The sequence below is a fragment of the Myotis brandtii genome, unplaced genomic scaffold (assembly GCF_000412655.1).
Source record: "Myotis brandtii unplaced genomic scaffold, ASM41265v1 scaffold630, whole genome shotgun sequence".
Lineage (NCBI taxonomy): Eukaryota > Metazoa > Chordata > Mammalia > Chiroptera > Vespertilionidae > Myotis > Myotis brandtii.
Genome location: NW_005370412.1, coordinates 2,455,223 through 2,468,184, shown reverse-complemented (window position 1 = coordinate 2,468,184; position 12,962 = coordinate 2,455,223). Strand labels below are relative to the sequence as shown.

Sequence of the window (12,962 nt, the reverse complement as noted above, 5' to 3'; positions counted from 1 at the left end):
AAGAGATCAACCAAAGGACTTGTATGCATGCATATAAGCAAATCCAATGGACACAGACAGCAGGGGGGTGAGAGCATGAGTGTGGGGGTGAGGAGTCAATGGGGTGATAAGGACACATATGTAATACCTTAATCAATAAAGAAAAAAATTTTCAAACAAACAAAAAACCTTGGAGTCATTCATGATTCCTTTTTTGCACTCACATATCACAACTAACCCATCAGGAAATTTTATTGGCACTGCTTTCAATATTCAGAATCTATTCCTTTCTCACCCCCTCCACTACTACCACCCTGTCATAACCATCATCTCTTACCTAGATTATTTCACTATCCTAACTGATCTCCATGCTTCTATCCTTGTTCTCTACTGTCTGTTCTCAACACACCAGCCAGGTTGTTGTTGTTAATCCTCACCAGAATATTTTTCCCATTGAGAGTGAAAGGGAGAGGGAGAGACACAGAGAGAGAAACATCAATGTGAGACACATCAATTGGTTGCCTCCTGCATGCACCCCAGCCAGGGCCAGGGATCAAGCCTGCAACCAAGGTACATGCCCTTGACTGAATCAAATCTGGGGCCCTTCAGTCTGGGGGCTGGAGGGGGAGCGCAGGGGGCGTGCACTATGCTCAATCCACTGAGCTAAACAGGCTAGGGCACACCACCCAGTTTTTAAAACATAAATCAGATTGTATTACTCCTCTGCTCAAAATCTTAGATGGCTCCCTATATCTTATAGTAAAAACCAAAGTCCTAACAAGGGCCTACAAGGCCCTTTACAACTTGTCTTACCCAATTCATCTTCCAACTCCTACTCCCCTAATATACCCCATTCTGACCACTGGCCTTCCCTGGACAAGGCAGGCCTTGGGACCTTTGTACTGGCTTTACCTTCTACCCAAACCAGTGGTCTCAACCTTCCTAATGCTGCGACCCTTTAATACAGTTCTTCATGTTGTGGTGACCCCCAACCATAAAATTATTTTCGTTGCTACTTCATAACTGTAATGTAGCTACTGTTATGAATCGTAACGTAAATATCTGCTATGCAGGGTGTATTAGGCGACCCCTGTGAAAGAGTCGTTCGACCCCCAAAGGAGTCGCGACCCACAGGTTGAGAACCGCTGAAACCATTCTTCCCCAAGATATCCACATGACACTTCACTCAAATGTTACCCCCTCGGTGCAGTATTTTTTTACTGTCTTATTTTAAAATACATCTATTCCTGACAACACTCCCACATTCCCCATGTCTCCCTTCCCAATTTATTTCTCTCCATAGCTCTTAATACCACAAAATATATAATTTACTTTTTTTTATATTCATGTGTATTAACTAACTCCTCCAACCAAAATACCAGTTTTATGAGGACAGCGATTTCTGTCTGCTTTGGTCACTGATAAATTACAAGCACCCAGAATAGTGCATGTATATAAGGGGCTCTCAAAAAAGATGAATAAATGAATCATGTACTCAAAGGATGCTCTCAGGGGACAAAATAGAACACAAAGCTCTGAAGTCAGTAAAGGTTTCAGAGAAGAGAAAGCATTAAAATTGGATGAGCAGAAATTCTGCACAGAAGACAGTAGAGTGACAGACTGTCAATGTGCAAGACATGTCTGTGACATGTAGTTCACATGTACTGAAGAGGAACTCCAACAAGCTCAAAGGAGGATTGTTAAAGGCAAGTCAGCTTATTAAAAACCATGTTATTTGACAAAAGGAGAAAAAAAGAATGAGACCTACGACACAATCTTATATAAACTTAAAAGATATACAGGGTTAGGCAAAAGTAAGTACAGTTATGAGTATGCAAAACAGTTTATTCTTATATTATTTATTAATTATTCTATTATTTTCCATATGAACAACTATAAACCTACTTTTGTTCATCCCGTATTCAGACCAAACAGTACTGTACATTTCTCAAGTATACAAAATAATAAAAACAGGATAAAAGTAATTTTTGAAGCCAAAGTACTAAAGAACCATAATGGGAAACAATCCTTTTTAATCCCCACTCCCCTTCTCCCCATCTCTGAATTTATAACCTTTACGATCAAGTCAAAAGATCTTATTTCCTTCCTTCCTTCTTTTTTCCCCACTCAGTCTTTTGTTCTCAGAAAACTAAGGGTCAACTTCCCGTACAATCTGTCTGCACAGGATATCCACTGACACGCCATCCTACCAGTAGCACAAAACAAAGGGAAAATTTTCCAAAGACAACACAACATCCTAACATTTTCCTGAGGCCAAGAATGAGCATATATTAAATCATAAAGACTTAAAGAACTAAATGAGGAGAACAAGCTAAAAAATAAAGGCAAAAAAAGACAAAAAAAATCCCACAGGAAAAGCAAGTAGTAAATGTTACAGTGCCATCCAGTCTACACCACTTTGCTCAACAGTTTAAAACAGAAAAATATATACATGATTCAGATGTCCTGCACCCACCCAAATTCAAGTGTGTAGTCTGGAAATGTTTTATTTTTGAACAATGTGGAGTGACTACTATACATTAGGTACCTTAGATAGGAAGATAGATCTTTTATTAATCATTGTTATAGGGAAGATCACACTTAGATGAGGCAACAGAAGACTAATTTTCATATATAGAATACAAGACACAGGTAGCAGAAATACATTTTGAGTATTAAGAGAAGGTAGTTTTATTACCTTTTTCTACTGATACACTTGCAGGATACAATAAAAATAAGGCTAAACATAAAATAGCAGCTTATACAAAGTAAATTATCAGGATTAAACAAGTTAAAATCCAGATTAAAACTGAAATTCAGAGATAAATTTAATATTTAATTGTATTAAAAACACTTTTCACCAATTAGTCATTCAATAGCTTTTATCAATTTAATTAGAAATCTGTCAGGTAGAAATTAGAAAAATTAATATACAAATTTTCAGCTTAGGTATTTCCAAATATTTTACAAACACTTGTATTGCCAGAATTCTACTTTACCAAACTGCATATTCTCCTAAAAGCTAATAGTTTATAATACCTCTTTAAAAACTATTTAAAGTGGTTGGATAAATTATTCAACAATTCTCAAAATATAGTTTAAGTTCTTCATATCAAGCCACATGTATCTTGACCACAAAATACTACATATTACTCATTTATTCTTCTTTTCAGTAAGTACTTATTGAGGTCCTACTGTAAAATACCAGAGTGCACACACACACACACATACACACACACGCGAGAAGTATCACTGGCTAAGAAAAAAGACAGTAATAGATACGATTCATTTTTTGAGATCTCCATTCACACTTGATTACTGTGATTAACTACCCTCCCCCAAACTCTCTGAATCATACCTGATAAGGTAGGTAGAGCAGTTTCTGAGGCCTCACTGCACAGGCAGCAAAGCAACGTGTCCTGATCTCTTCCATAACTATCAGGTGGAAGCAGAACTGTCCCCAGGACCATTTCTCTGCCCAGAAAGCACGAAAGTTAAACTGTTCTATGTCATGAGGAAGTCTTAGAATTCCACTCTGACAAGTAATAGCACATGCATGTGACACTGAGTCATACACCCAGTGGTCAGAGGGAACCAATAGAAGTGTAAGAATTTACAAATGCCAAAGTAGATTGGGAGTAACCTAAAGGAAAATATTTAGCAATTAGCAAAATAATGAGTCAGAATAGTTACTTCAAAACCGCAGGAACTCTTTTGGAAAAAACAAAACAAAACACAACAAAAACCAAATAAGTAAAAACCCACACATATGGGTAGCAAATAATAAAATATATAGGGACTGATATATACAGATGGGATTTCATTCATAATGGATGATGAACACAAGTTTTCCTTGGAGAAAATCTGTTTACAATAAAACACCAACTACACTTTTTAAAAAAAGGAAACGCCTAAGGAGACTCATCTTTTGCATCACTTAAATTAGTTCAAGAAACCACAAATCCAAAGCCAAAGAAATAGTCACAATCTGACTCATAAGCACAGAAGCCCGGAAATGACTGCTTTCACTAACATTTTGACTCTATCCTATATAATAAAACCCTAATATACAAATCGACCAAAAGGCGGAATGACCGGTTGCTATGATGCACACTGATCACCAGGGGGCAGACACTCAATGCAGGAGCTGCCCGCTGGTGATCAGTGCACTCCCACAGGGGGAGCTCTGCTCAGCCAGAAGCCGGGCTCATGGCTGGCGAGCGCAATGGTGGTGGTGGGAGCCTCTCCCAACTCCGCTGCAGGCAGGCGGTAAGGAGCAAGGGGGTCCCAGACTGCGAGAGCCCCGGACTGTGAGAGGGATGTTTGACTGCCAGCTTAGGCCCAAAGCCAGCAGGCAGACATCCCCTGAGGGGTCCCAGACTGCGAGAGGGTGCAGGCCGGGCTGAGGGACCCCATCCTCAGTGCATAAATTTCATGCACCGAGCTCTAGTAGCTTAATTAAGGTTTAAAAACATGGCATAATAGTGTTGAAAACTTTGCAGTGCTAAAGTTTTAAAAGCTAAAGCCTAATCTTTTTTAATATATAGGAACAAAGTTAAATAAAATTTAAGAATATGAAATAAGAGTATCTTATGAGAGTTTAGTAACACCTACAAATAACAAATGAATTTACTGCTATAATCTACAAAAATAATACAAGAATGTTTGTAACTATACAGCTAAAGACACTCATGGATTCAATATATATTTATTAAGCACCTACTATGTACCACTGAGCCAGGTTCCAGGTCAATAAAGGTAACAAGGTAAAATGATAGGATAGCAGGATTGAAATAGACTTCAATAAAGCTGAAACAAAATTATAATGTAACCTTAGAAGAAGAATGACTTTGATGGCAGTAATTATTAGTTTAAACAAAGCTTACACTTTTAATAAAATTAATCTTTATGGAACAAGTTCTGTTAACATAAATGACTAACGGTTATCTCATTTAATGATTCAGAATTTCAAATACCATGTTGAATTTTTCCTTCCTTAGATTATAAAAATATATATAAGGAAAAGGAACTCCATAATCTGTGCTCTATTCATATCTATATAGATTGTATGGATTCTAGAGCATATGATTTATTATTTAATCAGTAAATCTGCTATGTAAATTACCAATAATTAATAGTTACATTTTCAAACGCTTTATAACCGGAAGTAAATAGGTGATTAGATAAACAAAATGTGGTATATAGATACAATGGAATGTTACTAAACCATAAAAAGAAATAAAATTTTTATAGAAGCTGCAACATAGAGGGGCCTTGAAAACATTATGCTAGGAGAACCACGATGGTGGTGTAGATAAATGCCAGTACTTGCACTATCCCACAACCACATCAAAATTACAACTAAAATAGTCCTAGCTGGTTTGGCTCAGTGGATAGAGCATTAGCCTGTGGACTGAAGGGTCCTGGGTTCGATTCCAGTCAAGGGCACATGCCTGACTTGTGGGCTAGATCTCCAGAGTGGGGCGTGCAGGAGGCAGCTGGTCAATGATTCTCTCTCATCACTGATGTTTCTATCTCTCTCCCTCTCCCTTCCTCTCTGAAATCAATAAAAAAAGAAAGATAAAAGAAAATAATTACAACTAAAATATAGAACCACCATCATTCAGGGCGGCCTGAAAAGCCAGCTGAATGGAAGTCCTACAACTAGAGATGTAAAGAAGAAAGCACACTGAGAATGGTAGGAGGGGCAGAGGCACAAAACAGGCTGGTCAGACACCCACGTGGAGCGTGTGTTTTTAATCCAGAGGGATACCTCCGCAGCAGAGGCCTCCCATGAGAAGGAAGCAAGGGGTCCCAGCCCAACACCAGACCCCTGAGCTGAGAAGAGAAGTCCCTTAACTTCAGGCTGTAAAAACCAGTGGGGATTGTGGCTGAGTGAAACAGAGGCTGCTGGAGACTCAAGCAGTCCCTCTTAAAGGGCCAGCACACAGACTTATACAGTTCCCCTCCCTCTGATCTCCAGCATTGGGCAGCATCACTGGGGAAACCAGACACATACAGGGAGGAACTGGATTGTCTGGCATCGGGGCAGGAACTCAAGGTGGCTTTCTCCCAAATGGAGATGCTCGCAGGGGGCATTGTTTCTGTACTGGAACCTCACCCCCTTGCAGAGCTGACTGGCAGTTTCCATCAGCATGGCTCACACTTTTCGCTCCACCCTGGTGATTCCCTGAAACCCCGCCCCATCCAACTTGCAGCCTCACCAAGCTTTTGCAATGGCTTTTCCATATGAATAGCCTGTCCTGGCTCAGGCTTCAGACTTTCCTAAAGTCACTTAAACAAGAAGCAGCTGGCATCAGCGTACCCCATACCTATCAATATGAGGCCAAAGACCCGGCACTAGCACCAGTCTGTCTTACTTCACAACTTGGCCTCACCTGGACATTTCCAAGCCCAATTCAAATAATAGTCATCTGCAGACAGCTGGGTAACTCCTGCCAGGTGGTCCCAGGCAGTGGCTGACTTTGCATCTCCCCGGAGGCCCCAGAGCCAGTGCATCTGGTGGATAGCTTCAGACCATACCAGATTATAACACTACACGTCCACAAGTGACACACTCAAGAGGCAGGACCCAGGACAAGCATTGAAGTACTCCCACATTTAGAGATTAAACAGAAAGAAGAGGCGGCAGCAAAGGAGACAAATAAAAGAGCCAGCAAGGAAGAAAAACTACCCAAGGTTGAGAAGGGTGACTGAGGAAGGAAAGAATGATCACTATAGTTATCTGCTATTAAGGTGTTAATAAATGAATACAAAAAAATATTCACTGCTTTTATACGCTATATAATGAAAATTTCTCCATAGTCTTATAAATCTTCAAAAGCTTTCTTTTTAATGGTTCTATATATTCCATCTTTCAGAGGTATCATCATTTCTAATTTGATCCTATCACTAAATAACACTTACATGTACATTATATGCCCCAATTTTTCTCTATTTAACATTACCTCATTAGGCCAAATTTTCAAATCAAAGACATTTTTAAGACTCATGATACATATTTCCAAATCACTTTCTTTTTTTTAATATATTTTATTGATTTTTCACAGAGAGGAAGGGAGAGGGATAGAGAGTTGGAAACATCGATCAGCTGCCTCCTGCACACCCCCCACTGGGGATGTGCCCACAACCAAGGCACATGCCCTTAGCCGGAATCGAACCTGGGACCTTTCAGTCTGCAGGCCGACGCTCCATCCACTGAGCCAAACCAGTTAGGGCTCCAAATCACTTTCCAAAAAATTTTATCTCTTTATACTCATCAACTCTGCAAGAATACTCATTTCACAATAGTGCTTATATATTTAATTTTAAAGACAAACAGCAGTAACTTGTTTAAATTTGCAACTCACTGCTAGTACAGTAGAACACTTCCCATTTATTTTGCTAACTATATTTCAATTTATTTCTAGTAAGGTAAAACACTTTCCCATTTCTTTTGTTGTTTATATTTCCCATTTTGCAAGCTGTCAGAAGCATGGGCAGTAAATAAAAATCAACAAATGGGAAATTACAAAATACAACTTCGTGTTTATCCTATCACTAGATATAATAAAGAAAAAAATTTGATTCTTCCTATTGTAGGCCCTAAATTTTAAATACCTCACAAATGGAGCTGTCACTTTTATAACAGGTAAACTAACCCACAACAGACCACCTATCCCTTTTTCATATCAGCATTAAAGAGAGCACTGGAGAGAGCTGGGCACAAAGTACTTCAGGATCTAATGAGAGATCTTAAAATATATTCAGCTCCATTATTACCGAGATGAAGAAACAAAGCTGGTGTCAGAACCAGATGATCTCTAAGGTGGCAGCTGCCATGTCCCTGCCTGTTACTAACCCTTGCTCCTCACCCTCCCAACATAGCAGCTGGCTAGAATCCTAAGAAGAAGGGAGAGCATCATTATGATACTTTACTTTAGGCATTCACCACTTTATCTTTCCTTTTGTGAACTCAAGGCTTTCGGAACAAATACTGGCCTCTCATTACAAAAAGATCCCTAAAGCTAATAAGCTTTTTTAAATCCAAGAGAAACACTGGTGTAGAGAAATAGAAGATGTCATTATAGCTTTTTAATTTTTTTAAGTATTTTTTTAATTGATTTCAAAGAGGAAGAGAGAGAGAGAAACATCAATGATGAGAATCATTTATCGGCTGTCTCCTTCATGCCCCCCTACTGGGGATCGAGCCTGCAACCTGGGCATGTGCCCTGACTGGGAATCAAACGGTGACCTCCTGGTTCATAGGTCGACACTCAACCACTGAGCCATGCTGGCCAGGCCAGTTTTTTTAGTTTGTGACAGGAAGTCTCAGAGTCACTGAATTTTTTAAATTAGCAATCCTTTTTACTAATCATTATTTATTAGCAAAGCACTTTGCTGGGTTTTATTGGACAGAGACGCATAATGATTCTGTTCTTGTAGAAACTTCATCTTATTAGAGGGAAAAAAGACAAAAAAGGAAGTAATAATTAAATATACTACAGAAGGTGTCTTAGTTTAGTACAACAATAGCTGTTCTAAGCAAAGGAAGAGATTACTTAATCAGAAATGGTCAGAGAGGTCAGATCCAAGGAGACTCTAAGAACTTGAACTACCATTTATAAGATAATACAGGAATTAAATAGATAAAGGGAGATACCAAGCATAGTAGTGATTAAAATGCCATTTTGATTGTTGGGTGATACACTCAAATTGAGAGTGTATCCAAGCTAAAAAGAAAGGCCATTAACTACTATTACTAACTGACCTAAAGAGAATTAATCTTGCAATATTTTAGAGCCTCTTCAGTTGTTTATTTTTAATTAGAGGCCTGGTGCATGAAATTTGTGCACAGGTAAGGTCCCTAGGACTGGCTGGCGATTAGGGCCGATCGGGGCCTTCCAGCTGCCGGCTGGGGCCTCTCTTCCCTGACTGTCGGCTACCAGCTATGGCCTCCCTTCCCCGGCTGCTGGCTGCTGGTCGGGGCCTTCCTTCCCTGGCTGCCAGCAGGGGCCTCCCTGACCCAGCTGCTGGCTGCCAGCTATTGGCTGGGGCCTCCTTTCCCCGGCTGCCGGTCAGGGCCTTCCTTCGTTCTGCACTGCCCCCTGGTGGTCAGCGCATGTCATAGCAAGTGAATGATCTCCTGGTCGAATTCCCATGGGGACAATTTGCATATTAGGCTTTTATATAGATTCTATACCTCTGAGTTATTTTAGCCATACAAATTTTCAACTTGAGCCCAATAAATTTATCCTTACCTTTTAATGGATTTAGCACCCCTTTTAGATTATACAGAAAGAACTAAAGTTTTCAGTTATAATGTCAAGGTCTCCACTAAGCACTCTGCATGCATATAATCTCATTTAAGGACTCCATAATGCACTTAACCATTTTTCCCTGTTTTACAAATGAAAATTGTCCACTCAGATATTTAACTTAACCAATGATAGCACACTTTTTGAATGGCAGAGTCCAAAGCTGCTTAAAATAAAGATTTATTGGAATTTAAGAAAAGCGTACTAATTTTAGGGATCATAACACTACTGAGAATTAAATTTAACTTAAACTAATCTAAATAAATTTAATTTACTGATTTTAATTTAATTGAAATTTACCCTAACAAAAGAAATTAAATCCAAAAGGATGAGATTTTGTAGAGTAGCACTGAGCTTTGGAGGGTCACAAACCACTATAAATAAGTTGTCACTCTGGCTGAGAGGGTGCTCCATACCTCTCCAAAACCTCCAAACACTTAAAGGACTCATTTGCTCCTGTTAGAGTGGGAGCTTTCTCTAATTACAAAACCACAGATATCAACATACTTTGGACTCAAAGTCTTCCTACTGATATGTTATCATTTATAATATCACTAGAGGCCCGGTGCATGAAAATTCATGCACTGGAGGCGGGGTTCCTCAGCCTGGCCTGCCCCCTCTCACAGTCCAGGAGCCCTCAGGGGCGGGAGGCGACCTGGCAATCAGGGGAAGGCGATGCCCCATCACACCTCTGCCTCTGCCACTGCTGGCAGCGCAAGCCTCGGCCGGCCCTGGTTACCTGAGTCTTGGGCGGCTCTGGGAGGCTGGGCAGCCAACACCTGAGGCTTGCCTGCGCCTCGGGCCGGCCCTGGGTGGCTGGGGGGCTGAGGGGACTGGGGAGTCTCTGGAGGCAGGCACGCAGAGCGTGGGCCCAGCCTTTCCGCACGCCTGCTGCCCCAGCGGGGCTGAGGAGACTGGGCGCCGCCATTTTCTAGCTATGGGTGCCGCCATCTTTGACGGTGGGCAGTCAATTAGCATATCCCCTCCTTATTGGCAGTGGGCACCGCCATCTTTGTGATGGCCTGAGGGTCAATTAGCATATTCCCTCTTTATTAGATAGGAGTATCTACAGCCCCGAAGCACTAATAGACAAATGCTCAGAAATTAAATAACTTGACAAGTTGGTAAAGCCAGGATTCAAAACCCTAGGTCTTGTCTCACACCAACACCTATGCTCCTTTCACTAGTTCAGGCTGCTTCCCTCATTCAAGAGAGTAGTACAAAAACACTGACGAAAGTCCCTTTTTTACCTTCTGGAAAAGAATCTGAAGACAGCCAGACTCCCCAAGTGGAATGACCTTGATCCATCTGTTCATACATAGGATAACACAGAAGAGTCAAACCTAAGAAACTAATCAGAATGTTAAATACATGCTTACCAATCACAGGACTGGAAATTTCATCATTTACTCCCAGCAGCTGAGCAATCACGTATTTTTCCAGAGTTAATGCACAATGACTCAGAGTTTTAAAAATTTGTATAGGTCATGCCAGAGTTTAGAATACATCTTAACAAATAACCTTTTCTCTAAATTAACTGTACAACTTTCATCTCTTCTTTGAACAATCTTATTTAGATCAAAACAGGCTGTCTTTCCTTTTGATTTCTCCTCAAAGTTTGAACAGACAAAAGTCTTTCCTTAGTATATGACTCACCTCACAAACATCTCACACACAAAAAGTAATGTATATGTGGGTATGCAGTAGGAGATATTTCTTATAGTTCTAAAGGTTCTCTAACCTTACCCTTCAGAACACGTCACTGTCCTGCAAATAACTTAGCAACATAACAATCCTTTCATGTGATGCTAAAAATCAAAAGGCTGGTTTTTCCTGTTTCAGACCCATGGAGCTCGTTTTACAGTATCTATGAAGTGACACGTCCATGTGTATATATACTACACTCCCTATACTTGTGTCCTGGCTACAAGCTATTTCCTGCTGGCTGAACTCACATATTTCCAATTGACTTAACTAAGGGAAACAAAGACTTTATTCATTACCCTTATTTCAGAGACTGCTGGCTATCCAAAGCAACAGAATTCTCCCTACAGCATAAGTGTTAGAGGTAATAAGAAAAAAACCATACTTCAAATTACAAAATTCTTTTGGTTGAGGTTCATATTAATACACATTTTTTAATTCAAATAATCTATAAAAATACTCAGCATCAATCCATTACTTCATTGCTGAATCCTCTATTTCTCTCCAGCTTAAAACTATCACTGAAATTGCAAAATTACTGAAAAATTTTAACGATATATCTTAGTAAATAAAACTCTGTATTAAAGTTATTTTTACTATATCTGTCGGTATCAAACTGTGAATACACAGACTATAAGTACTATGTATTCACATGATTATGTGTATTATGTTTCATAGTAAAGTTCGCCATTAGCACTTGCCTAATTTATGATGTGGGGTAAAAATCACAGGACAGAAAAAAAAAAAGTAGGTGGAGACACCAGAGGAGTAGTTTAAAGGGTGTACAGCAACCCCATTTAGTTAGTTAGCTCCATTTTGGATATATTAATTAAACTTAAGAAACCTATTATACATCCAAAGGAAGATGTGGCATTAGCAGCTGAATTTAAGAGTCTGAATTCAGAGAAGTTTCAACCAGAGACATAAATTTGGGAATCATCAACAGAAAAGTGTTCTGATTAATCCTAGTCACACCTAGATGATCCAAACCTTCTCAGATTTTGGTGCTCTGCTAATAAAACCCCAAACTGAATGGTTCCCTAGAGTGGGTTCTCCAACACTAGTATGCACACGAATCACCTGAAGCACCTGTTAAAAAACACATTATAGGGCCTCACTCCAGGTTTTTCATTCAGTTGACCTCGGGTGGTAACCAAGAATTTGTATTTCTCATCTCACTCAGAGGTGATACTGGTCTACGTAGTAATCAAACTTTCAAACCACTGCCTAGAACATCCTTAGAAATGGGAATAAGGAGTTGCAAAAAGAGAACATTTTTTAAAGAGAAGAATATGATCAGCTATATAATCCAACTGAAGGTAAGAGTTAATATATTTTTAAATGCTTATAAAAACTTATCTTGTGCCACACTATTTGGGGTAACAAGTTAAGCCAGTATTTCCCGAAGTGTATTCCATGAGATAGTAGATGTCACAGGCCAAGTACTCCATAGTTAAATAAAATGGGAAAATGCTGAATAAAAGCCCTACAACAAAGAATGTCTAACTTATTAGAGTCATTGATATAGTCATGTTCAGAGTAGCCCTCCAAAAGGTAGGTATAGCATGAACATATCTCAGATTTCTTTTCTCCAAGTCTCTTTCCACTGAGCATCGATAAACTAGTATTCCAGGGAATGCCCCTGGAATGAACCCACTTGATTGTGATGTATTATTTTTTTACATATCGTTATATTCTATTTGCTAGTATGAAACACACAGACACAGACAACAATATGGTGGTTACCAGAAGGAAGGCGGGTGGGGGAAATTTAAGGGGATTAAATATATGGTGACAGAAGATGATTTGACTTTGGGTAGTAGGCATACAATGCAGTATACAGATGATGTATCATAGCAATGTACACTTGAAGCCTATATAATTTTATTAACCAATGTCACCCCAATAAATTTAATTTTAAAAAGTCATGCCATAAGTATATCATCACAGAACACTAAATTT

At 39.5% G+C, this 12,962-nt stretch overlaps 1 protein-coding gene across 10 annotated transcripts in view; it reads right to left on the bottom strand.

Annotated features, from left to right (window-relative positions):
- ABL2 (ABL proto-oncogene 2, non-receptor tyrosine kinase) overlaps positions 1-3,482 on the bottom strand; it is a 43,147-nt gene extending 39,665 nt beyond the window's left edge. For all 10 annotated transcript variants that reach the window (XM_014528335.1, XM_005880254.2, XM_014528337.1 and 7 more), the window contains exon 1: positions 3,338-3,482. In XM_014528335.1, the coding sequence (XP_014383821.1) occupies positions 3,338-3,449 (112 nt within the window). In that variant the 5' untranslated portion in view covers positions 3,450-3,482. The remainder of the gene's footprint in view (positions 1-3,337) is intronic.
- Between the last annotated feature and the right edge of the window lie 9,480 nt (positions 3,483-12,962).